Genomic DNA, 26,025 nt, shown 5'->3' on the forward strand with positions numbered 1-26,025 from the left:
GACAACGACAGAATTCTCACTTTTGCAGACACAGAGATGCTCCCCCTATGCCTGAGAGAGAACCCAATGGCGCAACCAAGCTCCAACTGTGTGGCCAAAAGATGTACGATATTACCGTTACATCCGCCCCTGTGTCGAGCATACCTCTGATCGCTATTGTTCCGTTCCCACATGTCAATTGGCATGTGAGCGTGGGTCGGTCTCGACCTATGTGCTTCACCCATGTTGCATGTACTTCAACATGTTCCTTCATAGGGAAACCTTCTTCGTCGAAGATTGACATGACCTCTCCAACTGCGTGTGGTGGCAATGCGAAGGCTCTCGCAACCACAGTGTTTTCTGGTACAGTCAATGGTGGACGAAGTGCTCTTGCCAATACTGTCAACTCTGTATTTTTGTCCGCTGAGATAACTGTTGGATAGACAATGAGTCCAAGAATACCGCACTTATGTTGTCCACTTATCAAGAAATCTTGTTTCTTGTATGAGTCCCCGTGGATACCCGTTGGTATCTCCGCATGACTTTCATCTAGAAAGTATACTAATTTTGAAGCTGCCAATGCGCACTGTGCCCCTGGTGGGAGGAGGTCTGGGTCACTGTGGAATCGGCTGAGGGTTTTGCTGAGGGCGTCTGCTTGTCGCTCACTGATGATTGCCCCGTCTGCTCTTGTGACACCGCCAGTACTTGTGTCTGAGCGCGCCGGCCCGCGCTGCGCTTTGCGTTTCCCGGATGCGGTAACGGATTTCCGTCCACGTCTGTCTGGGAATAACATTCTTTCGCAGAATGTCTTCCTCTTCCGCACCATGCGCAAACTGGCCTTTCCGCCTTCTGTGCTGGCGCTGGCGTATGTGTTTGTGGACAATTCCTTTTCATGTGCCCAAACTCCCCACATCTGTAGCACTGTCCTCTTGGGGGATTGTTCTTTTTCTGCATCGTCGCAAGAACTTTGTTGATGTTCTCATTCTGTTGATGCAGTAATTTTTCCAGCATCTTTTCCAGTGTCTTGTCCTCTGTTTGCCTTTCTGAATGTCCCTTTAACTGTTTCTCCCATTCCTCTCTTAATTCGTTCTTCACAATCGCTGTGACATGCTGAGGTGTCCCCACCTTGCTGCATGCCTCCACCATCTCTGCCAAGGATGGCCGTCCTGCCATGGCGCTAATCACCTGTTGACAATCCGGGTTGGCATTGCCGAAAGCTAAGCTTTCCAAGAGAGGCCTCTTCGCTTCTTCTATCGTCACCTGTCGATCCACGGCTTGCGTGAGTCGATCGATGAACGACATGAATGGCTCTGTGGGACCTTGCCTGATGCAAGAGAACGGGACTTCTGGAGCTCCTGCTGGTGTGATTTGCATGATTGCCATTCTTGCTGCTTCCTTGATGTCACTTAACACTCTTCGTGGGAGCCGCGCTGCTTGTTCCCCTGGGTTGTCATCTGGAGGATCTCCTGCTAACTGTCCTTCTGTGAGGTTCGCGTTTGGTCCACCTTGATATCTGTTCCATAATTCAGCAAGATATTTTCTCCACCTTTTTTCCCAGACAAGGCTTTGCGTGTCAGTGAGAATCATTGCCACAATACTTCGAATATCATATGGTGTGAGATCATATGTAGCGAATGTCCCTCTTAGTAGCTGTTTGAAGTATTGTGAATTCAGCCCAAAAGTTTGAGCCGCCTTCCCTAAATCTTTAAGTATCTCATGACCCATCCTTTCCCACCTTGGATTCTGCCCTTGGGCATCATATGTCACTGGCATTGTCAGATCTCCTGATCCCGGAAATAAATGCTTTTCCTTTGCCAATGCTTTTCTAATTCGCTTCCAATCCATCGTCTTCACCGGCTCTTGAAATTCCTCTTCTTGAGGTTCCGCTGGGATTTGCATAAATAATGGTATTGTGGATGTCACTGGTGATTCATCACGTCTCATTTCTCACCTTGAGGTTTTTGGCCTCGCTCCCAAATCTGAAAAGGAAGCTCGAGGATCCTGTTGATATTTCTTTTTTGCTGTGTCAACTGAATTCAAGAAGCTCTTAGCTGCTTCTGCTGCTGACAGCATCCATGTAGGAACCCCTTTCGATGCTGTGATCCTTATGACATCTTCTTCTTGTAGCTGTTCTTCATCTGAGCTTTCATCATCTTCATGAAACCCTGAAGTCGATGGATAATCCCTTTGTTGTGTTGGCATTGTTTTCTCTAAAATGCTTTTCTTTTTATATAATGTTGGAAAAAATTGCTGCATTGTTGCAGTCTCGCCACGAGATGGCGCTGTGGCTCCGCCGACTCGATCCGGCATGTCGTGCACTTCTGTCTTCCTGCCACCAGGTGGCGCTGTCACCGGCCTCCCTGGCTTGGATGACGGAGCGTGCTCGACTGCTCCTCTTCCGGCCGGCTGCCATGCTGGCAGCCCCGTTTGAGACCGTGTTTGCTTGGCTTTTAATTCAGCTGAAATTGGGGTTTGAACACCAGAACGTCTCCCTTGAAGGGGTGAGTCTTGGACTCCGAGGGTTTTAACCAAAGGCACCAAGTCTGGAGAGGGTGTGGCTCCCCGGGATGTGGACACCCGAGCATGGCCCCTCCTTGCCCGAGACGTCACAGGGGGTCTGGCCCGCCCCCGCCCGCGCTCTATTCTCTGCGCATGCGTGCTCTCCGAGCTGCTCCCTGTCTCTCCCGAGCTAACGCAACTCTCTCCCCCTTGTTCCACCTCCGAGGTCTCCTCCCCTTGGTCTGCCCCTGACTCTGTCTCCTCCTCCTCTGACGCATGTTCACTCCTCCCCTCGCCGGTCTGTGCAGCCCCCCTCCCCCCGGCACCCGGGAACGCTCCGCGATCCAGGCTGATCTGCGCACCGGGTCCGACGTCATAATCGCGCGTCTCCTGCGTCTCACCATGGCAGCCTTCCCCTATTTCGCTGCCCGTTTCAGACGCCCCCGCGCTGGTATGTGACTCCCCCCCCGGGTTTTTGCGAGTTTCGCCCGCTGCATCCCTGCTGGCCCCCGGGATGGCTGCCGCCTCCGGCCCTGAGCTGAGGAAAGCTGCACGAAAACACGTGTCTCTTGCTATCTCTTCACCCGTGCTCCCCGCCTGCTCCGCCGCAGCCTGGCCGCGCCGCTCCGCCGCGCCGCGAGAAAGCTCCCCCCCCGGATCCCTTCTCTCCCCCCTGCTCCCCCCCTTCTGCTCCTGAGTCCTCCATGCTCTCTGGAGTTTCAGGACGCTTTAGGAGTTTCCTGGGGTTTCTGGGTCTTGAGACCGGGTGTTTTAATAATATTTCTTGCTCTCTTTCTTCGAGAGCCTTTTTTTCCTGGCTTCTTAAGGCCAGAGCTAATTTTTTCCCGGAGTCTTGCTCCTTCCCTCTTTCTGAGGGCCCTGCAGCTTTCTGCTGCTTCTCCCGGCACTTCATTTGCATCGATATGCCTTCTAACATTATCCTTGCTGGAGAGAGCAGTTTTAACGCTGTCTCGTCCTTTTTTGTTGCTAAGAAATATAAATGTCTGTTTATCTCCTGCCAAAACCCCACTTCGAATAGCAGGTATGTTTCTGCCAGTGGGTAGTTTAGCCTTGCCCATAACAATAATTGTTTTAATTCTTTCTTTGGAATCCCTTCTGTATATGCTTGGGTCACGCCTTGTAAGGCGGACAAAATTTCCCGTTGTTCCTGGGAAAGTGTGCCCCCCATGTTCTTATTTCTGGACCTTCTTACCAAATCTATCGTCAGGGCAGTCCGGAGGTCTCAATCTCTGTCCAGCAGATCACGAGAGGTGGTCCCAGAGGCGCCTTCCTGGTTCCGGTCCGGGCTGTTCTGCTACGAATTGTCTTCAGCAGAAGCTGAGAGATGGAATTCTCAGTGACTGCTGTTTTTTTTTTTTTGTTTTTTTTTTTTTTCAGGCTTCTCTCCTCAGGAGTTATCAGTGCTCTCCTGGGAACTCGTCTAAGATCGGAGCTGCCCCCTTCGCTCTTCTGCTCTTCAGGGCTTTGAGGCTGCTCCCCCCCCGAAAGGTTTTGGTAGGAGTTCGAGCTCACCCAGTGGAAGCCAGTTGTCCGGTTTTCGGCTGTTTGGATGGCCTGGAAAGGCCCGGGGTGGCCCTGGGGCAGCCCGCGCCTCAAAGGAACAGAAGAGGCTTCAGTTCCTCTCTCGGTCTCCATGTTTACCAATTGTTTATCTAAAAGATTTTCCCTCGGCCCGACAGAGGTCCGCTCAGCAGCCAGCCATGAGCACACTCCCCTCCCCTCCGGGCGGTCACCTATCTTTATACCCAAAGTTGCGTATACAACATTTATCATTTTTCCCCAATACCTTTCACCCTTATTGCCCAGTGCACTTTTAGTAACAACCAATCTCAAAGTGCCACCATCACCACAGAAGATGGAGGAGAAGAAGAAGAAGAAGGACAGGACACGCCCCAATTCCTCCATCTTACTTCTCTAAACCCCCCTGTACAGAAATCCTAAACCCTGTGTTTCACTCTCTAACTAACTAATCCCTTCACCATTCACCCCGGTGAAACCCTCCTATCCTCATACAGGTGTCGTCTCCCGTGTAGGATCAAAATCCAGCCACCAGACACTTCTGGCAACATTCCAGAACTCCCGAGCCCCCCAAGGGTGGTCTCGGTGACTCGGCACCTCAGTCCTGAGGTGCTGAGATCCCATTTCTCACCTCAGGTTTTGAACTAAGAGAATTCAGTGTGGACATTTGGGATTTACTCCAGCCCAATTCCTTCGTGTTGGGTCTCAGTATTCTCTTGCACACCTTGCATGGCAGAGGGCTGGTGGCTGCTGTGCTGGTGTTGGAAGGGTCGATGAACCCAGGTGTTTGTGAACGCTGCAGGCAGCAGAGATCTCCTGTCTGGGCTGGGTTTCACTGCCAGGGCCTAAAGTGCTGCTTCTTTCTTCTCTGCTCTTTTGTCTCCAGGGCTTTCGGAGCCGTTTCTAAAGGACTCAACAGGGCCCCTGGAGGAGAGGTCAGTGCCAACACACCCAGCACGGCCGGCAGCTCTGCAGGGCTTTCCCCTCTGCTGGGAGCTGTGGCTGCAGCTCTGGGGGCCTGCAGAGCTTTCCTGCCCAGGCTGCTCCTCTGAAGGCAGTGTCAGCCTGCAGAGCACAGCTGGGACAGACTTGGTCCTTCTCAAGTGCCCAAGGAATGCAAGGAGGGCAGCGGTGTCTATCAGAGCAGGACACCCTGGCTTGGTCTTCATATCTAAAAGTGTGAATGCATCAGCTGCTGGAGACTGAGGTCCAGTTTATCTTCATGCCAGCCTCAGACAGGAACATTATTTAGCAGTTTTTCCATCCTGCCTTTCATCTTCAGAGGGAACCTCAAGCCCTAATTAGGGAGAGATCCTGCTTGGGCTCAGTTTGGGGTATTAGTCCCACTTCAGCTGTTCACAGAGGGAGACGGAGAGAAATGAGAAGATGGATGTCCAGAGCAAAGCTCTCTCCTAAATCCTGCAGTTGTGTTTGGGTCTGGTGTCAGTGACAGCCTGTGACAGGGATCACCTGAGCAATGGGTGTGTGTGTTTGCTTTGTTGTGCAATCCCAAACAGAGCAGTTGGATCTGAAATCATGACCAAATCCCATAGAATTGCTAAAGGATTCCTGGCTGTTTTACTCTGTTTTCACAGAACCAGAATTACCTCCTGCTGGCAAAATGTGTTACAGTAATAATAATAATAATAATAATAATAATAATAATAATAATAATAATAATAATAATAATAATAATAATAATAATAATAATAATAATAATAGTGTTGAGGCCATTAGAGAAGACTGTAGGTGCAGAGAATGTTGTTAGAGCTTTGAGGCTGACGGCTGAGGGACCATTTCTGCAGAGCTTGCAAGGCCCAAATGTCTCTGGCCATGTGTCCTGTAAGCAGCCCCCAGCTGGCAGAGCAATGGGCTGTGGCAATGGCCCTTGCTGAGCTCTGGTGTCCCATCCCAAGGCAGCTGGGCACAGCCTGGCTCCGTCGCTCCACAAAGACTCGCTCTGTGTTTGCTGTGGCCTCCTGGCACAGACTCCTGCAATTAAAGGCTGCAATGTCCCTTCACGTGGCCATAAAGAAAATGAGTCTCAGAGGGCAGAACAGGGAACGAGCTGTGAATGAGATCCTGCTCCTGAAGGACAAGAAGAACCCCAACATTGTCAACTCTTTGGACAGGTGAGTGCTTCAGCTCTTATCCCGTGCCCGGGCTCTGCATTAGCCTTTCCTGGCATCTGGAGTCTGTAGCCTGTTTGGAAAATGCCTGACCCAGCCACATCTTCCCAAAATAACAGCCTGGCAGTTCACTCCCTCCATGTGCTTTTGTTGCTTTGCTTTGGTTTTTCCTTCAAGTTCCTCCCCAACTTCCAACAAGTGCTGATGAACCACAGCAGAAATTATTTCCCTTGGCTTCTTCTTCCCAGCCCTTTTCCATTGCTACAGATGCCAGGAAGATCAGGTTCTTGTTTCCAGAAATGCCTCATTTGCCCATTTTTCACTGGCCTTGCCTGTTTCTGAAGGGACTTTCTGAAAGATTTTCTGACTGCTTTTGTCCCAAGTGCTGCACAGCCTCCTCCCCTGGATAACCCTGGCAGTTGTGTTGCCTTGTTCTGCAGGGAATGGTGGAACTGATGAGTTCAGAAGCTGAACCAGCTGGGGCCAAGGGTTGTGTTCCACATTGATCTGGGCTGTTGCTAAACTGCATTTATCACCTGCTTGCCATCTAAGGCCTCTCCTTTCTCACAGGTGTCTCCTTCTCCTTTAGACTGTGCAGATTCCAAGGGCTGTGCAGCCTGGCAGGAATGTCTCTCCATCTGATTCTGTCCTCATTGACAAGTGACCTGGAAACAAAACTCCACTCCAGGTTTTTCCATGGGGGAATTGAGCTCTGCACATCCATCTCCATGCCATTGCTTTCCTCTTCCAGCTTCCTTGTTGATGGAGATCTCTGGCTGGTGATGGAATTCATGGATGGAGGAACTTTGCAGGACGTTGTCAGACAGACACACATGGCTGAAGGAGAGATGGCAGCTGTCAGTTGGGAGGTGAGGGATCCTGCTTGTCACTCCATGGCTGGGACACGATGGTCCTTCCAAACAGGGCGTGAGAACAGCAGTGGCTCCATGCTCAGGGCTTTGTTTCTGTGTTGGTTTTATGAGCTGTAGAAGAAAGAGCCTCTGCAGTGAACGGCCTGCCAGCATCACTGCACTTCTGCTCTGTTCTTGTTCTCTCTCCTGCTGTTGTGGTACTCTCTGTCTGGTTTGGATTTGATTTGCTGTTCTCAGCTTTGCCTTTTTACCGTTTGCCTGGAGCTTGTGTGCACTGCACTCCTGGCCTGTCACAGCAAAGCTGCTGCGGGCACAATTCTGAACTGTCCTTTCTTGTGTGATGTATTCTGGCCATTGGTTTTTGCCCTCATGTTTCTTGTTCTCTCTCAGTGTCTGCAGGGCCTGGATTTCCTCCATTCCAAGCAGGTGATCCACAGGGATCTGAAGAGCTCCAACATCCTCCTGGGCATGGATGGCTCTCTCAGGGAATCAGTAAAAGCCACTGCATGAAAGCTGAGAGTTTCTTGAAGTCTGGGTTTATCTCGGCTGTTTGAGGGGCCTGAAAGGCCCGGGGTGGCCTTGGGGCACCACGCGTATCAAAGGACAAGAAGAGGCTTCAGTTCTTCTTTCTGGTTTTATGTTTATTAATTGTTTATCTAAAAGATGTTCTTTCAGCCCAACAGAGATCCGCTCAGCAGTCAGCCATGGGCACACTCTCTGTCTCCCTCCGGGGCAGGCACCTATCTTTATACCCTTTGCTACGTATACAATATTTATCATTTTTCCCCAATACCATCTATTGTTATAACTCGGTGTACTCTTAGTAATAACCAATAGAAAGGTGCCACCGTGGCCAAAGAAGATGGAGGAGAGGAGGAAGAAGGAGGAGGACAGGACACACCCCAATTCCTCCATCTTACTCCTCTAAACCCCCCTGTACATAAATCCTAAACCCTGTTTCTCACCCTCTAATTAGCTAATCTTTCCACCCTTCACCCCGGTGAGGCCCTGTGAAGCCCTCATCCTTGTCGTCTCCTGTGTAGGGTTAAAGTCCAGCTACCAGACACTTCTGGCAACATTCCAGGACTCCCGAGACCCCCAAGCTGGTCTCGGAGGCTCAGCATCTCAGGACTGAGATATTGAGATCCGACATCTCCCCCTTCTGTTTGCCCCAAGAAAACCTCTTTTACAATCTGATTCATGGCATCTGGGACGACATGGATGAGGACTAGGAAAGCTATTACAATATAAAATCCTAAACTATTAAAACATAAAATCCTACCCTTAAAATTCTTCTCCAAATGGGAGAAATGTCAAAGAAATCCACCCTTAAAATTCCTCTCCAAATGGGAGAAATGTCAAAGAAATCTACCCTTAAAATTCCTCTCCAAATGGGAGAAATGTCAAAGAAATCTGCCAGCTGATCAATATATGATCCTTTGTCAGTTTCCCCTGTAATAGGTAAATTTATCCCATTGCCTATTGCAATTCAAGATCCCAAGGAGAAAACTCCCCAGAGTCTTTCGTTCTTATACAGAAATATTCAAGACCCCAAAGGGAAAACCCCCCCAGAGTCTTTCCGTTTCTCTTGTTTCTCTTCTGAGTTGTCCTTTGCAGTCTGAGTCCCGACTTTTGTCTGAGTATTCGTTTCTTCTTATATCTTGTTGAGGAAAATCGTTGCATAGTTGCAGAGTCGTTACGAAATGATGCTGTAGCTCTGCTGAACCGATCTGGCATGTCGTGCACTCAGGGGTTACCTGGTTTTTGATTCAACTGACAATAGGGTTAGAAAACACACAAGCCTCCCCAGGAGGGGAGAGGCTTAGGACCCCGAGGGTTTTTACCAAAGGCACCAAGTCTGGAGAGGGCCCCTCCTCACCTGAGACGTCACCGGGGGTCTGGCCCGCCCCCGCCCGCGCTCGGCGCATGCGTGCTTTCCGAACTGCTCTGTGTCTCTCCCGAGGTAATTTTTTCCTCTCCCTTTTTATTCCGCCTCTGAATTTTCCCCCCTCGGTCTGCCCCGGACTGTCTCCTCCTCCTCCGACGCTGTGTGTGTGTGTGGCCCTATGTCGGTGTGTGCGGCCGTCCCCGCCGGCACCCGCGCCCGCCGCGACTCGCACCGGGTTTTTTTTTTTTTTGCGTCACAACCGCGCGCCTCTTGCGTCTCGCCGCAGCTTTCTGGGATTGCGCAATTTCCCTAATTTCGCTGCATGGGTCAGACGCCCTGGCGTTGGTTTGTGATTCTGCCCTCCCGGGTTCTTGCGAGTTTTGCCCGCCGCGCGCGTTTCTGCTACCTTGCCGGCCCCCGGGGCCGCTGCACCCCCCGGCCCTGAGCTTAGCAAAGCCGTATCTGAACACGCGTCTTTTGTTTTTCCTTCAGCCGCGCTCCCCGCCTGCTCCGCCGCCGCGAGAAAGCGCCTCCCCCCGGTCCCCTCTCCCCCCCCGTTCTCCCTCTGCTCCTGAGTCCTCCATGCTCTCTGGACTTTTTGGACGCTTTTTGGGAGTTTCCCGAGGTTTCTGGGTTTTGGGACCGGGTGTTTTAATAATATTTCTTGCTCTTTTTTCTCCAAGAGCATTTTTCCACTCGGCCTTTTAAGGCCAGAGCTAATAATTTTTTCCTGGAGCCTTGCTCCCCTCTCTCTTTCAGAGAGTCCCCCCCCCGGACGTCTGGTGCGTCTCGGGGTTATTTCTTCCTGGCCTTTTAAGGCCAGAGCTAATTTTTTCCGGAGTCTTGCATTGCTCCCCCCTCTTTTGAGGGCCCCCCCCCCGGACGTCTGCTGCGTCTCGGGGGTTTTCCTCTCGGCCTTTTAAGGCCAGAGCTAATAATTTTTTTTTTTTTGTATGTTTGTGTCACACCTTATAAGGTGGACAAAATTTCCCGTTGTTCCTGGGAAGGTGTGCCTCCCATGTTCTTATTTTCAGGCTTTCTTACCAAATCTGTCGCCAGAGCAGTCTGGACGTCTCGATCTGTCCAGCAGATCATGAGAGGTGGACCCAGGGCGCCTTCTGGTTCCAGTCCGGGCTGTTCTGCTACGATTGTCTTCGGCAGAAACTGAGAGATGGAATTCTCAGTGACTGCTGTTTTTTTGCAGTCTGTGTTGGCTTTTTTTTTTCTTCTCTCTCTTTTTCTTCAGGGCTTTGAAGGTGGTGGTGGTCCCCCCGAAAGGTTGTGGTGGTCAGAGCTCACCCAGTGGAAGCCAAGTGCCGGTTTTATCTTCCCCCGAAAGGTTGTGGTGGTTCGTGGTCCGTCCAGGGACGCCAAGTCTGGGTTTATCTCGGCTGTTTGAGGGGCCTGAAAGGCCCGGGGTGGCCTTGGGGCACCACGCGTATCAAAGGACAAGAAGAGGCTTCAGTTCTTCTTTCTGGTTTTATGTTTATTAATTGTTTATCTAAAAGATGTTCTTTCAGCCCAACAGAGATCCGCTCAGCAGTCAGCCATGGGCACACTCTCTGTCTCCCTCCGGGGCAGGCACCTATCTTTATACCCTTTGCTACGTATACAATATTTATCATTTTTCCCCAATACCATCTATTGTTATAACTCGGTGTACTCTTAGTAATAACCAATAGAAAGGTGCCACCGTGGCCAAAGAAGATGGAGGAGAGGAGGAAGAAGGAGGAGGACAGGACACACCCCAATTCCTCCATCTTACTCCTCTAAACCCCCCTGTACATAAATCCTAAACCCTGTTTCTCACCCTCTAATTAGCTAATCTTTCCACCCTTCACCCCGGTGAGGCCCTGTGAAGCCCTCATCCTTGTCGTCTCCTGTGTAGGGTTAAAGTCCAGCTACCAGACACTTCTGGCAACATTCCAGGACTCCCGAGACCCCCAAGCTGGTCTCGGAGGCTCAGCATCTCAGGACTGAGATATTGAGATCCGACATTGAAGGGTCCAGTTCCATCTTTCCTTGGGTACAGCCCTGAGGACTTTTCCAGCTGACTTCACTACTGCACTCTCAGACTGAGAGTGGGGAATCTTGCTGCTTGATTTCCCCATTCCAGCTGCCTTTGACAGGGTTTGTTTCTGTCCTCAGCTGATTTTGGCCTCTGCACTCAGCTCAGCCCTGAGCAGGACCAGCGCAGCTCCATGGTGGGCACTGCTCACTGGATGGCCCCAGAAGTTGTGACCAGATCTCTTTATGGCCCCAAGGTGGACATCTGGGCCTTTGGCATTGTGACCATCGAGATGGTGGAAGGAGAACCACCTTACTTCAGGGAAACGGCGGCCATGGTAAGAGGCAAATTCTGCAGTGGCTGCAGAGGCCTGTGAGCACAGGGGGACCCTGCACTGGGAGCAGCAGCTGGAGGTTTCTGCACATGGGAAGGGAATGCCCAAAGGACTCCAGCCCCAACACAGACGAAGATTCTGCAACCGCCAGCAACAATTTTCTTTGGGATTTATGTTGTTGGAACTCATCTGGCTGTGAGGATTACCTGGAAATGCGAAGCAAGTGCATCAGCTCTAATGTTGCCTTGCAAGAAAACCCCAAACCAACCCCAAATCCCAGCCCCAAGGACATCAAGATTTCTGCAGGAGCTTCTAAAAGACATTTTGCAAGTTGATCTTCCCCCTGATTCTTCTCACTGGGAAACTTGTCTAAAACCTGAAGATGATTGTTTAACATTCTCATAGTCTAATGTATTTCTTTCCTAGTCCAAGCTACTTTCTCTGTGTCACCAAGCCTGAGCTTTCAGCATCACAAAACTCCTGTTTCTTGCCTGGCAGTTTGTGGGATGGGGCATCAGGAATGCATTTACTTGAGTGTCAGTGGCACTGCAGAGATGCACTTGATGTAAGAATCCTCTGAAATAACACAGGCAGACCACACTGACTCTGGAAAATGGCCTGTAAAGCTAGTGTCCACATTTGGAGAAGCAAAATGTGTTATTTCTGATGGAGGTTCCTACTGACAGAGTCAGCCAATGCAACTGGCTCTCAAGGCGAGATCATTTGGATGTTGCAGTGGCTGTGGCAGCCCCAGGGTTTGGGTTTTTTGGCTGGCATAGCAAAATGAGCTGTGAGCAGCATCTGTGGCAGGGAGGAAAGTGCCCCTGGAGCTGGGGCTGAGGCCCCGGGGTGGATGTGAGCCCATGTGGGTGTGAAGGGAGCTGGCAGAGCGCCGAGTTTGCTTTCCCTGCAGGCTCGCGCTCTGATCCGGCAGAACGGGAGCCCGCAGCTGCAGCAGCCCCGGCGCCTGTCGGCTCTGCTGCGGGACTGCCTCGAGTGCAGCCTGGAGGCGGACGAGGAGCGGCGCTGGGCTGCCCAGGAGCTGCTGCAGGTGAGGGCCAGGGGCTGCAGGGGAAGCAGCAGCGCCAGGGAAGGATTTTCTTGTGGGGCCCCCTCCGACAGTCTCCAGTCTGGCTGCGTTCCACACGCAGAGCAAGCAGAATCGTCGCCTGCTGTGGCTTGGCAGGCTCCTTTGGAGCTCATCTGGGCCTGGTGCCCCACAGCGAGCAGGGACATCTTCAAGCAGCTCAGGGGGCCCAGAGCCCTGCCTGACCTGAGCTTGGATATTTCCAGGGACGAGGCACCTCCCACATCTCTGGGCACCTTCTGTCAGTTTTTCCCCACTCTGCTGGTTAAAAAATTCTTCCTTAGATCCAATCTGAGCCTGCTTCCCTCTCCTGAGTTTCAAAGCATTTCGCTTTGTCCTGTTGCAACAGAGCCTGTGAGGAACTTGACTCTGGAAAGTAACAGTTCATTTCTTTCCTTTTTATCCTTTGGACAGCCCCCATTTTTATCATCAGCCAAGCCTCTCTCCAGCCTGACCCCTCTGATCACTGCAGCAAAGCAACTGAGGGAGCAACAGAGGAGAGGAAGCCCTTGAGAACAGCTTTCAGTTACAGTAGACAGGACAAGTAGTTAGTTATGGTTGTTAGCACTGGTAGTTAGTTATGGTAGTTAGCACTGTAGTTTGTTATGGTAGTTAGGACAGCCTGTTTGTTATGGCAGTTGTTTGAATAAAAACTCTCTTAACCCTCAACTGCCTTGCCGTGTCCCTTCCTCCTCCCGCTGTGCCTCAGCTGCCCGGAGCAATGTGAGGGGAGAGCGGGCCCAGCCTGGCCCAGAGCTGAGCCCCAGCAGAGCCCTGGCAGAGCCCAGAGCAGCCTCGGCACCTGCAGAGTCAGCCTGGAAGGAGGCGCTTGGAGCCTTCTCGGCTGCACCCGGCTCTTGGTTACAAACTGGGTGTGCTGGAAAATGCCACCGGCCCTGCACGAGGGCAGAAGGGGCCCGGGGAAGGCCCAAGTGCTCCATGCAAGGGAAAAACCTGCCCTGGGTTTGTTATAAATAACTGGGTAGTGTTGGCTTTTGCTATTATGTACTGACTTCTGCAAACTATTCTTAATCACAACGAGTTTGATAGAGTGCAGTTTGTAATCACTTTTAACTTCTTTTGCTCTAGTAAAATGTGTCAGTTTTTTGTGGCCAATGCCCTGGCCCCTGTGTAGCACATATCCTCAGAACATCATTTCTGGATGATATTTGAGTTTGTGGACAGTGTGAAAAACATACATTATCGTTTTGGCGTTGGAGAATATTAAAGTGGATGCCATGTGTTGTGCATTAGAATGTTAACTATTGCAGAAGTAGCTGTAGTTGTGAAATAATAATTAATGCTTTTATTTTTGTAAATAACTGACAATAACACTTCAGAGATATTTGTGAAATAGCTAATGTTCATTTCAAGTACTTGTGGAAATAGCTAAAACCCTCTGCATGGTCAGACAACATTTAAGGAAGGGATGTGATGAGGACCCCTGCCCCTGACCCTTCCACTGTCAATAACTGTCACCCGCTGAAACCACAGAACAGGGGCCCTTGTGAGGGAGTGACACACAACCCTCAAAACAGCAATCCACGATTCCTGTACGTGCTCTAACACGGTGAGTTGGGGGTCAAACCAACCTAAAGAATTTCTGGAACATGTAAACAAGTTCAAAGAAATGTTTGAATGTGTATAATCATTATGAGTATGTATTTGAACAACACAACGGAGAAACTGGACAAGAAGAGTTGCTGTGGTTAACCGGTGTGCCTCTGGCCATCGCCAAGCACCCAGCGCTGTTACTGATTTGTCCCTTATTATTCCTTATTAAACTTTCAAAAATTGTAAAGAGTGAGGCTCCTTTGTCACAATACCCAATATGCTCACCCCTTGATCTTCCCCTAAAGCCAGGATTTGTCAATCCTAAACTTTGTCTGGATGGAGGAGAAGGATGCTGTGAGGAAAAGGAAGATGCACTGGTGTGGAGGCCCATGGCAGTCTCAATCTCCCACCCTTGGGGGACTGGTCTCCAATAAGAAGAATAAATTTCAGGGTTATGGTGAGAAGCTTGCTTCTCCCATAGACCTTTGCAAGTACATGCTGATTTCTGGGAAGTTATGTTACTCCATAGGCCCATTGGCCTAATTACCCTAGTTCACCCCCTGTTACCCATTTCTGGTTAGTCCTTAGAATGTTCTCCCTCTCTGTCCTTCCATTGGCCCTAATTTACTGCATTCCTCTGCCCCTGTTTCCCCATTAGCCGACCCGACCCTTAACCCCTCCTTTGCACCATTTTCCCCCATATCCATTGGACCCTGACCCTCAGCTCCACCCTCACTACCCCATGTAAAAACCCCCTGTGCCCTCAGCTTGCACCCTGTCTTTGTCCCTGGGCCCTGCTCAGCTGTGTCCCCTGTTCCTGTACCAATAAACCCAGTTTGCTGCAGATCATACCCAGACCCATCCTGCCGACTTTGTCAGCTTTGTAAAGCAGCCGTGAGCTTCGGGCTCTGGAGTGCCGGACGCTCCAAGGGCCTCGGCAGCGCCAGGACGCTCCAGGCTGGGACAGCCAGGCAGGGCAGGAGGAATCACTGCCCCTTTCCCCTCTCTGCTGCTCCATCTCCCAGCCCAGCATCGCTGCAGGACAGCCTCACTGCCAACGCCATCCTGCCAGGGATGGACTGGGGGGATCTCCTTCCCCTTCCCTCTGCCATGGAGGCAAATCCCATCTGCTCCTTGTCCACCCTCCTTCCTCTCCTCATTCTATCCTTCATCCATCCACGTTCCTTTCCCATCTCTTTCTCCCTTGTTCCTTCTTCTTCCTTCCTCTCCTCCTGCCTTTTCCTTTTCCCTTCTCCCTGTCTCTTCCTCTCCTTGTCCTTCCTCCCCCAGGCACTGAGCTGCGGACAGAGACCAGGGAGAACAAATCCCTGCCACAGAACCTCGTGGAAGAGGCCATTTGGAACGGCTGCACGGCACAGGAATCCAGTGGGGAGGAAAAGCGCCAGAGATCCCACACGAGGAGGGGCTGCAAACCCAGCCTGGGGATCTGTGAGGAGTTAAAACCCTCCCTGTGATGGGAAGGGTGTGGGGAATGTGAGAAGAGCTTCAGGGAGAGCTCAGCCTATTCCTGGCGCCTCCAAAATTGGCGGTGCCAGATGCAGAGATCCAAGGGGCTGCAGAGATCCCCCTGCAGATCCACGAGGATGCAGAGATCCCCCTGCAGATCCATGGGACTGCAGAGATCCCCCTGCAGATCAACGGGCCTGCAGAGATCCCCCTGCAGTCCCCGGAGCAGCCACGCTGAGCACTGCGATGCCTGAGAGGAGGCTGTGATCCCGTGGCCAGAGGGCCCCTCTGGAGCAGCCTGTCCTGGCAGGACTGACCCTGGGGCACAGTGACCCACGCTGCAGCACTTGGAGGGGGCTGTTCCCCATGGGATGGACTCAGCTTGAAGTTCCTGGAGAAGTCTCTGGTGGGAGAGAGCCCAGGGTGCAGCAGGGGAACGACTCCTGTCCCTGAGCAGAGGGAGAAGCCCCGGGGCATGAACAGAGCCCGGCCCCATTCCCTGCCTGCGGCACTGCCGGGGTAGAAGGTGCAGCTGGAAGGAGGGAGGCGTGGGGGAAACCTAGATTTAAGGCTCCTCACTTACTCCTCATTATCCTGCTCTGAGTTTTTGGGGTTTTCTGTCATAAAACTCTCCCATCCCCCACTCATTCACAGAGGTTTGGGGTGGTTTTCCCTTTTTGGGGGAAATCAAAGTGATGCACTGATGCTCCTAATTAGGGGTAGGAGAAGTGAGGGTCCAGGGCTTCCCGCTGAGCCGGAGCCACCGGAGCCGCAGTGGCAAGAAAGCCGTGGCGGGAGCTGCGGAAAAGTTTGTTTGTGTTTTCAGCTCAATCCCCCTCGGGCCCGGGCCCGTTCCAGGGCTGTTCCTCAGCTCCGGCTCTGCCCTCATGCAGCCCAGGGGGCCCTGAGAGCGTGGGGCTGGGTTGTGCCGTGTGCAGAGCCCGCCCCTGGCTGCGATTGGGCTATGGTGCCATCAGTCGTGGTTGTGGCGCACTGATTGGTGGAAGCGGGGCAGAGCAGGGCCCCGGTGGCGGGCTGAGGGCGGCTGTGGCTGGCCAGCGGTGCCATTGTCGTGTGTGCGGGCCCGCGAGTGGCGGCGGTGGCTCGAGCGCGATGAGGCGGCGGCGGAGCTCGGAGGCAGCCGCAGTGTGGGTGGGAGCCGCGCTGGGTTGTGCGGGGGCTCGGGGCTGGCTGCGGGCCTCGGGGGCGGCAGGGGGCTCGGGCGGGTTCGTTGTGCCGTGTCCAGCCCGTGTTGCCACTGGCGTGAGGGCGCTGCGGGAGCGGCTGCCCGCGGTCTCCTTGCGGCTGCTGCCTCGGCAGGAGCCGCTGCTGGAGCAGCGCTGGCTCGGCCCGGTTGCTGTGGCTGGGACAGAGGGGGCTGCCCCATGCCTGGGGCAGTGCGGGGAAATTGCCGTGGCCGGAGGTTTCTGTGCGCAGAGGAGACAGAGGAGTCCTGTAAAAGTGACTTTATTACTGGGCAGAGGGAGAGGCCGTGGGGCATTTGCCGTGCGCTCTCTGCCATTGTTGTAGTTCGCAGCCTCCTTTTGATCCTCATTTTCCCGGCCTCATCTCCCTCTCCCTTTGCCGACTGGCTGAAGTATTTGGAAGGTTCAGAATTCCCAACTGCATGTCCTTGTTAATGTTCACCCCCACTTTTGTATAGCAGCCGATATTCATGGCTCTGTTAAATTTTTATTTTTTTCGAAATTCAGGAATTTAGCGGGTCTTTCTGTGAGCAAAATCCATGTTAATTAGTAACATTTATTGAAGCTGGTAGTTTCGCGCGTTACTTCCTTATCTACTAGTCCCTGGCCCCTCGCTCAGCTGCTGAATGAGCTGCACTCTCAAGGTGTGGAGCACGGTAAAAAGATGAGAGTTGCTGCAGCACATCAGAGGAGAAACAGCATTCGTTTAACCCATGGTCTGCCAGGGAGCCACAAAACCATGACCCATTCCCATCCTTCTCACGTTTGGACCAATACATGAGATGCTTTTTTGTTTCTGGTGTTGGTTTTTTTTTTCACCACTTTTCCTTTGTTATCTCTTTGCCAACAGCAGTTTGAGTAATTTAATTTTCCACAAATTCCTCTTTTTTTTGCTAACAGATGATCTGATCCCATCCCATGGTGCAGTGTTGTGTTCTTCATTTCAGTGGATTGGTCAGCAGGAAGGTCACGAGCTGGAGCTGTCTGGTTGGTTATTCCGAGGACAGCTTGTAATCTAATGATGCCATTGAAATGAGAAATGGGTTCTGTGGCTCCTAGTATGAATTGGGTCGGATTCCCAGGGCATGGTCCATGGTGTTGTAGGACTTGTTCTGGTAGCCTTTCAGGTTTTCCCCATTTTTGGCCACTCTCTCCTGCCAGGGCTGCAGCAGTGGCAGCAAGGCTTGGCCCCAGTGGCTGGAGGTGGCAGAGGAGGGTGGCCAGGATTGCAGAGGATTGCAGCCGAGGATCTGTGGGCAGGTGCAGGGGCTTGGCCCGCTGTGGAGCCCTGGCTGCTGCTGTGTTGCCTTCAGGGCAGGCTCAGGGGCGGCCTCCCATCCTCCTGCTGCAGGCGGGAAGTGCAAATCTCCGGGGCTTCAGAGCCCTTGAGGCCAGGCTGAGGTGTCTTCCCCTATGGAGCTGTGCTGGCGGCAGTTTCTGGCCTCAGGGACACTTGGCATGGGCCCCTTGGCCACCAGTGGTGCTGCTTTGCACTCCTTGGGCAGGAGCCGATGTCCTGGCTGGGTGTTGGCAGCAGCAAAGTGCCAGGGCAGGCTCTGTGCCAGCCCAGCTTGCTGTGGGAGAATGTGCCTTGATATCTGCTCCAGTGGTTGCTGAAGCAGTGAGAATTGCTTTTGCCTCCCTGTTAGGTGCCATGGTGTCAGCAGAAGATATTGAAGCCTTCCTGCTCAGGGCATTTCCGTGCCAGGCTCTCACAAGCACCCAGAGCTGCGCGGGTTGAGCTGAGCATGGGGCGGTGACCTGCGCTGTGTGTGATTCCCCTTGCTTCCCTCCCCTGGAACAGGGTGTTGCTTTTAGACACCACTTGTCCTGGTTGCTTCAGAGTACTTTGGAGAGGCTCCATATCTAATTTTCCCTCTTTCCCTGGGACTGCCCACACTTCTGGATTCACTTCAGCATAGGCCTCGTCAGACATTTGACACAGAGGTACAACAGAACAGGCCTCTGTATCCCTTTTTATAATATTAATGTGTGTTACGAGTTTAGCGATCAAATCCCTTCCCATTAAACCATGGTAACAATTAGGAGCAAATAAAAATTCACGCATTTCAAACCCATCTCCCAGATCTCCTAACAGTGATTGAATAAAACCATACATCTTTCTCAGTAATCCCCTCACTAATGAAACATATTTTTAGCATTTTCCCCCCCTTAGGTCTAAGATTTAGAGTGGATTTAGAGACCCCTTGTCTATCAGGAAATGCCTCCTCTCAATGCAGACCCACCCTGAATATTCTCAAGGGCTGCAGTGTGGAGGGTCCCTGGTGTGATGGGAGCTGTGACAGCCCTGGCAATCCATGTCCATCAAGGGGTGGACTTGCTGGTGCTGAGGCTGCTGCTGTCTGTGCTTGCAGTGTCCTTGTGCCCTGCAGCTGGAGCCCTGGTTCCTTGCCAGGGGCTGTTTGGGTGGGCTCTCCCCTGCCGAGGAGGGCAATGCCTGTGCCAGGTGCTTGTGGCCGAGCCCGTGCCCTGGGTGCTGGGGCCCCCTTGGGCCCTGGGGTTGATCCCTCAGGGGCTGTAGGAACTGTGCCCTGGCCTTTGCCTTCAGCTTGGCCTTTTGCTGCTCCCTTCTTGCACTCACCTGCTGTGCCTTTGTGCCCAAGTGCTGCAGGGCCTTCTTGTTCCCCTCCTGCAGCCCCCTCAGTGCCTGTGGGTGCTTGTCTTGCTTTACAAGAGAGGTGTCTGCTCGGGAAGGCAGAAAAAGCCTCTCTTGGAATGGAGAATGCAAACCCCGTCCTTCTTAATTTTTAGACTAGTGAAATGAAGGGGCTCTCAAGGAAAGATATGGGAATAGGAATACCAGTTTTTTACTAGTGTGTATAATAAAGCAAACAAACAGCAACAGCTGAGGCACTGACAGCAAACAGAGCCCGGAGCCAGTCCCGGCCTTTGGGCTGCGGCGCTTTCCCCTTGGGTGCAGTTCCGGGCACGGCCGGCAGGGGCGCTGGTGGCTCCCGCGGGGCGGGGCAGCGCATCCCTCCCATGGGAACCTCTCTGAACGGAAATAGAGAAATCCCTTCATCGAACTCTTTCACTTTTTTACCTTGTATAGCCTTTCTCCCGTGTTTTGGGTAAGAATTTGTAGAGGGCTTTCTTTTAACTGAGCTCGTAGTGTTTCGATGTTGCTTCCTGTGGAGAGAGAGAGTTTCCCTGAACAGCCAGAGCTGTGGTTACCAAGGGGACGTAACTCAGAGCAGGACGGGGTCAGGGGAGGATATCCCGCCGAGGTTCGGTGGGAGTGTGGGCAGGGTCTGCTGCCGGAATCGGCAGAGGGGGATCTTCCCGTGGAGCCCGAGGCGGAGCGTGGGCAGCCCCCACATGGCTGATGGCGGCTGATCCGGCAGCTCCCGGCAGAGCAAAGGCAGGTGGGAGAGCCCGGCAGCAGCGGCGGTGCCCAGCGCAGGTGGCACGGGCAGGGCAGGCGGGGATGGGATGGCTGGGACCCCCCCTGGGTGCGGTGGGCGCGGTGAGCTCGGAGCAGGCGGCAGGACAGAGCAACCCCCATCTTGCCCAGCATGGGCGGCAGAGCGGCCGCGGGCCAGGCAGTGGGAGCAGGGCACACAAATTGAGCGACAGCGCCGGGGCAGGTGGAGCTGCCCTGGGCAGTGAGGCCGCACCTGGGATGGAAAGCGGGGCAGGCGGAGCTGAGGCGGGCAGCGAGCCGGGACCCGGGACAGGCGCCTGGGCCGCGAACGGAGGGGGCAAGAGCTGCAGAGGATCCCACTCTCTTTCTGATTTTTCCTCTTGTTCTCTTGCCTTTCATTTCCCTTTTTTCTTCTCGGAGGTTTCTCATACTTTAAAGATTTTTATTCTTCTAAAGTCCTCTGCCTAACATATTGCATATTCTCTGCTAGGTAAAGGGGTGTTTTTACAAATAAATCCAGAGCCTAATAAATCTAAACTTCTGCTTGGATACATTGAAATGGTTGATGAGCTAACTCAGGACCTCCTAATGTTGTTTTTCTCATCACCTTTTTATTTCTCCTTTGGCAAATTAAGCATCTTTCAGTTACTTGCTTTGCAACTCCAAAAATCCCATACTTCCTTAAAAAATTATCGCACAAAGCTTGAGCACCCCAGTGGGTTTTCTGATGCATGTCTTCTAATATTTTTTTAGAAGAACATTTATTAACTAATTGTCTTCCATCAAGAAGTTTCCATTTCCCTGATTTATCTTGTTCACTTCCTGTCGTGTCTGAATTTTTTTCTTGGCTTCCCTAAACTTTGGAATTTCCAGTTTTTCTTCGTTTGGAGTTAATATTAACATAACTTTTTTATCTCCATTTTCTGCTACATCCTTAGCTTTGTGATGTGCCCCCACTTTGCCCAGTTTGCCTCTCCTCTGGCCCGGGCCGGGTTCCCCCCGCCCGCAGCGGCTGGAGCAGCCGAGAGCCCCGCGCTGCCCATCCCGACCTGTCCCGGCTCCATCCCCGCTCCTGCCGCGGCTGCGAGGGCTGCGGGAACGGGGCAGCGAGGGTGTGGCTGCTGCTGGGGGAGGAGGAGGAGGGAGGGAAGGGCAGGGATGAAGTGGGAGGAGGAGGTGGAGATAAGACAGAGGAAGAGGAGGATGGGGAACGGAAGGGGAGGAGTGGGAGGAAGAGGAAGAGGAGGGACAAAAGCAGATCGAGGCTGAGCTGAGGGAACCATGCAGTCGATCCCTGCCTGAATTCGCAGCTCCCACCTGTGGGATCATCGCCCCCCCCCATCGCACCGGTGAGCGGGGAGGGGGAGTTCAGCACGGATATCCCGGGGGGTCCCTGGGTTGGGTTTTTGCGCATGTTTGGAGAATGAAGGAGTCCAAGGCTGAGCGGAAAAGGCCCCTTGGGGGGATGTCGGGGGGTGGCGGTGGCGGCTGCCGGCAGAGGCAGCCTGGAGGAGCAGAGCCCTGTGTCCCCCAGGAGCCCAAAGTGGGGAGCCCAGAGAGGGGGGAGCGCCGCCATTGGCGGGAGCCTCAAGAGCCTGGAGAGGGGCAGGGGGGACTCCTTGGAGCCGCTGCAGCCCCGAGCAGAGAATGAGGGGAGAAGGGAGCCCGGGAGCCCAAACAGCCCCGGCATCCCAAAATGGGGAGAGCGAAGCGGGGGGAGCTTTTGGCATTGCTGGGACTGCCAGCAGCCTGGGCAGGGCGGGCACCAAGGAGAAGGGGGACCCCCAATCCAAGCGTGACCCCAACAGCTGGGACAGTGGAGAACCCCTGAACAGCAGAGGTGAGGGACCAGGGACAGGGAACTCCTGGGAGGCTTTTTCAGGGCTGAATCTTGGTGTTTGGGAGGTTTTTCTGGCGCTGAGGTGAACAATGACTTGCAGAAATGGGCTCGGGTAGAGCGACCTTCAAATTCATTGTGTGTTGGGGAAGATGAAAAAGGAAAACTTTATAAATATGATTGTCTGGCAAAAGATTTTGAGGATATAGAAATTACAAGGAAGATTGAAATGAAAGCAAGCTTTGAGATACCTCAGTTATTGAACAACTGGAGGACAATGGTGTGGCCTGACTCAAGGTAATCCCCTTTTGATGAAACAATTCCCTCTGTTTGCAGACAGATCCAAGGGTCAGAGCAGACCCTACTAGCTCAGCAGAAGGGGTCCAAAGAGGAGTTTTTAAGGTTGAAAATGTAACACAGTATGGTGATGTAATGATTCTTACAGGCTGTATGTAAATGCTATAGGATTTGTATCTTGTACTAGATTGGTTAGTGAGAAATAGAATATTCAACACAGAAGAAAATTTATTGTGTTGTAACGGGACCCTTACTCTCTTATGCTCTTGCCTGTCTTACTCTCTCACCCTCTCACCCTCTGTACCCCTCTTTTCTCTCAGGCCTGCTCCAAGCTGTGCCTGGCAGCTCCAAGCAGGGCCCTGCACCCAGGCCCTTTGCAATAAACCGCAAGTTCCACGCCCTGGCTGCAGAGCTCTCTGGTCTCCGTCCGTCCCGACCATCCTACACCTGACCCTCCTACAAACGCTCTCATCCCTTGTTTTCCCCAAACCAGGATTGCCCATTGCCAAGGCCTGGGAGGCTGCGAGGAAGAGGAAGATGCCCCGGGACACTGAGGCAGGTGAGGAGGAAGTCAGTGCCCCTTTCCCCTCTGTGCTGCTCCATCTCCCAGCCCAGCACGGCCCCGGCTGCAGCTCAGCCCTGGGGGATCTCCTTGCCCTTGCCTGTGGCACGGAGGCAAATCCCATCCTGTCCTTGTCCTTCCTCCCCCAGAGCAGGAGCTGAGCATGGAGAGCAGGGAGGACAAATGCCTGCGGCAGAACCTGGTGGAAGAGGCTGTTTTGAGCAGCTCCACGGCGCAGGAAGCCAACGGGGAGGAAAAGCCCCGGAGATGCCGCGCGAGGAGGGGCTGCAAACGCAGCCGGCGGGGATCTGAGGGGGAAAGAGCCAGCCTGGGCCGGGAAGGCGGCCGGAGACGGAGCCAAAGCTCGGAGCTGGTGCTCCATGAGCAGCTCCATGATGGGGAGAAGACCCACACGTGCGAGGAGTGTGGGAAGAGCTTCAGGTGGAAATCCAACCTGATTGTGCACCAGAGGATCCACACTGGGGAACGGCCCTACGAGTGTGGGGAGTGTGGGAAGAGCTTCAGTGTCAGCTCCCACCTGATCAGACACCAGAGGACCCACACTGGAGAGAAGCCGTATGAGTGTGGGGAGTGTGGGAAGTGCTTCACCGTGAGCTCCAGTCTGATCAGGCACCAGAGGACCCACACTGGGGAGAGGCCCCATGAGTGTTCCAAGTGTTGGAAGAGGTTTAAGACCAGCTCTGATCTCCTCCAGCTCTATTGGATTCACAGGGAGGAGAAGCCCTTCCAATGCCCCGACTGCGGGAAGGGATTCAGGCACAACTCCAACCTCATCACCCACCGGCGCATCCACACTGGGGAGAGGCCCTATGAGTGTGATAAATGCAGGAAGAGGTTTCAGACCAGCTCCTGTCTCCTGCGGCACTATCGGATTCACAGAGAGGAGAGGCCCTTCCAGTGCCCCGACTGCGGGAAGGGATTCAAGTACAATTCCACCCTCATCACCCACTGGCGCATCCACACTGGGGAGAGGCCCTACGAGTGTCCCCAGTGTGGGAAGAGCTTCTCCAGCAGCTCTAGCTTGACCAAACACCAATGGAGGCACCACTAAGGGAAGCCCTGCGAGTGCCCCGAGTGCAGGCAGAGCTGCATGCACTGCTCTGGCTCCATCCCCCACTGGAGGAGGCACTTTGGGCACAGCCCTGGTCACTCACATTCCCTGTGATCCATGTTGGGAACACACCTGGCTGCTTCGCCTTTTGGTTTGGCCTTTATTTTCCTCTGCTTCACCTTCATCCTTTAAGGATACCCAAAACTGCGTTAAATGAAGGAAATTGATTGAATATATCTGAAGTTCCATAATTTCTCAGTTGTTTTAGGGGGAATTTAGTATTTGAGGACATGTTCTGTGTGGAGTGCTGCTGTTGCTAAGAGGCAGGAATTTGATCTCACCCTTCTTGTGTTGCTAAGAACTCCTCCCCTGACCCCAACCCTAATTCCACCCTTTGGATACCCTATAAAAACTCCACGGCCCTGCCTGTGCCCTGTCTTTGGGGGGTAAGAAATGGATTCCCAAAGGATCAGCCCTTTTCCCACTGGATTCCCAAAGGATCAACTGTTTTCCAGCTGGATTCCCAGAGGATCAGCCTTTTTCACTGAATTCCCAGAGGATTCTGATTCTGTCACTGTTTCTTTTTATTTGTATTACTGCATTTGTATTTTTAATTTTTGCTAATAAAGTACTGTTTTTTCTCTTTCCATATCTTTGCCTGAGAGCCCCTTAATTTCAAAAGGAATTACTATTATTAATTTTAATAATAATAACAATTAAAAAATAATAGTAATCAAAGGGAGGGGGTTTACATTTTCCATTTCAGTGGAGGCTCCTTAAATTGGGAGACACCCCCAAGGCTGGGCCATGTCAAATAGTTCCAGAAAGATGTAAATTAGTTGATATATATGTATGAGGGTCTATGAATATGCAACAGGGTGATGTAATTAAAACGAGATGACTTAAGGGGTGTCCCCGAACATAACTGGGAGGTCTTGGTGGCCATAACAACCTTTGCTCGATGGTCCTTGTCTCCCATTACATCAATCCGTTTCATATTCATGGCCTTGTTGCATATCCATGAAGTACTTTACATATTCCAGGAGCAAAATTGGCTTAATCCTGTCTGGGGGTCCAACCCCCCTCCCAGCTCAATTTGGGGTGTCTCATCCTCCTCTCAGCTCAGTTTTGGGACCCCATACCCATCCCAGCTTCATTTGGGGATTCCATTCCCCTCCCACCTCAATTTGGGGGTCCCATTCCCCTCCCAGCTCAATTTTGGGGTCCCGACCCTCTTTTCCCCGCTCTCTCCTTTCCGATCGTTCCACCAATCCCCTCCCCCGTGTTTGGTTTTGGGGGCTCCAAGCCCCTCCTGCTCCGTTTTGGGGTCCCGACCCCGTTTTGGATTAATTTGGGGACCCCAGCCCATCACCAGGGTCACCTTCCCCCCCCTCTCTAATTCCGCTCCTGGCAACTGAAGAGTCATCAGCGAGACGCGCTCTGATTGGCTGGAAATTACCCCGCGAAATCTCTGAGTATTTCCCGCAGTGAGAGGCCTTGGTCTGTGCCCGGCAAGTGATGAGTCAGAGTCGGGCCGGGCGCTGATTGGCTGAAAATCGCTGAGCGGGGCCAGTGCTCTGAGTTTGTGCCCAGCAAGTGGATCGTCATCAGTGCCGCACGTTCTGATTGGTCGGGATCTGTTTTGTGGTGGGGATGGGAGGAACTGGGGTTTCTTGGGGTTTATTTAGGGTTTGTTTGGTGTTTATTTGGGGTCATTTATGGACTATTTGGGGTTTATCTTGGGTTTTACTTGGTTTATTTCTGTTTATATGGGGTTATTTTGAAGTATTGGGTTTATTTGGAAGGATTTGGGTTTGTTTGGGTTTATTTGGGCTTATTTGGGGTTCTTGGGAGTTATGTTGTTGTATATGGGGTTTTTTTAGGTGTACTTGAGATAATTTGGGTGTTTTTGGGTTTAATTTGAGTTTTTTTGTTTGTGTTTTTGGGTTTATTTGGGATTTGTTTGGGTTTATTTGGGGCATTTTAAGGTATTTAGAGTTGTTTAGGGGTTTCTAAGGGTTTATTTCGAGTGTTTGGGGGTTATTTAGGTTACTTGGGGTCATGTGGGGTCAAAATATCCGGGAATGTTTCTCCTGCAAAAACGGGAATTTTTCCTTAAAAATCTGAGAGTTTTTTCCCGAAAAAACCGGGAATTTCCCTTAAAAATCTGGGACTTTTCCCAGCCAATAGCAGCGTGCCCCGCCCCAAACCATCTAATCACCACGGGTCTCCCCGCAGGAACACCGGACTCCCTGTGCACCGATCTAACCAATCACCGCGCGTTTCCCCTCGGCAACTCCCGCCTTCTTTG

At 52.4% G+C, this 26,025-nt stretch overlaps 1 protein-coding gene and 1 pseudogene across 1 annotated transcript; one reads left to right on the forward strand and one right to left on the reverse strand.

Moving 5' to 3' along the window:
* LOC141725900 (uncharacterized) overlaps positions 1 to 26,025 on the reverse strand; it is a 215,890-nt pseudogene that overhangs the window by 135,677 nt on the left and 54,188 nt on the right.
* LOC141725859 (uncharacterized) lies at positions 22,404 to 24,308 on the forward strand. The gene is made up of 2 exons (XM_074530012.1): positions 22,404 to 22,639; positions 22,792 to 24,308. The coding sequence occupies exons 1-2, from the start codon at positions 22,618 to 22,620 to the stop codon at positions 23,712 to 23,714; spliced, it is 945 nt and encodes a 314-aa protein (XP_074386113.1). The 5' UTR covers positions 22,404 to 22,617; the 3' UTR covers positions 23,715 to 24,308.

The sequence above is a fragment of the Zonotrichia albicollis genome, chromosome 31 (genome assembly GCF_047830755.1).
Source record: "Zonotrichia albicollis isolate bZonAlb1 chromosome 31, bZonAlb1.hap1, whole genome shotgun sequence".
In the NCBI taxonomy this organism is placed as follows: domain Eukaryota; kingdom Metazoa; phylum Chordata; class Aves; order Passeriformes; family Passerellidae; genus Zonotrichia; species Zonotrichia albicollis.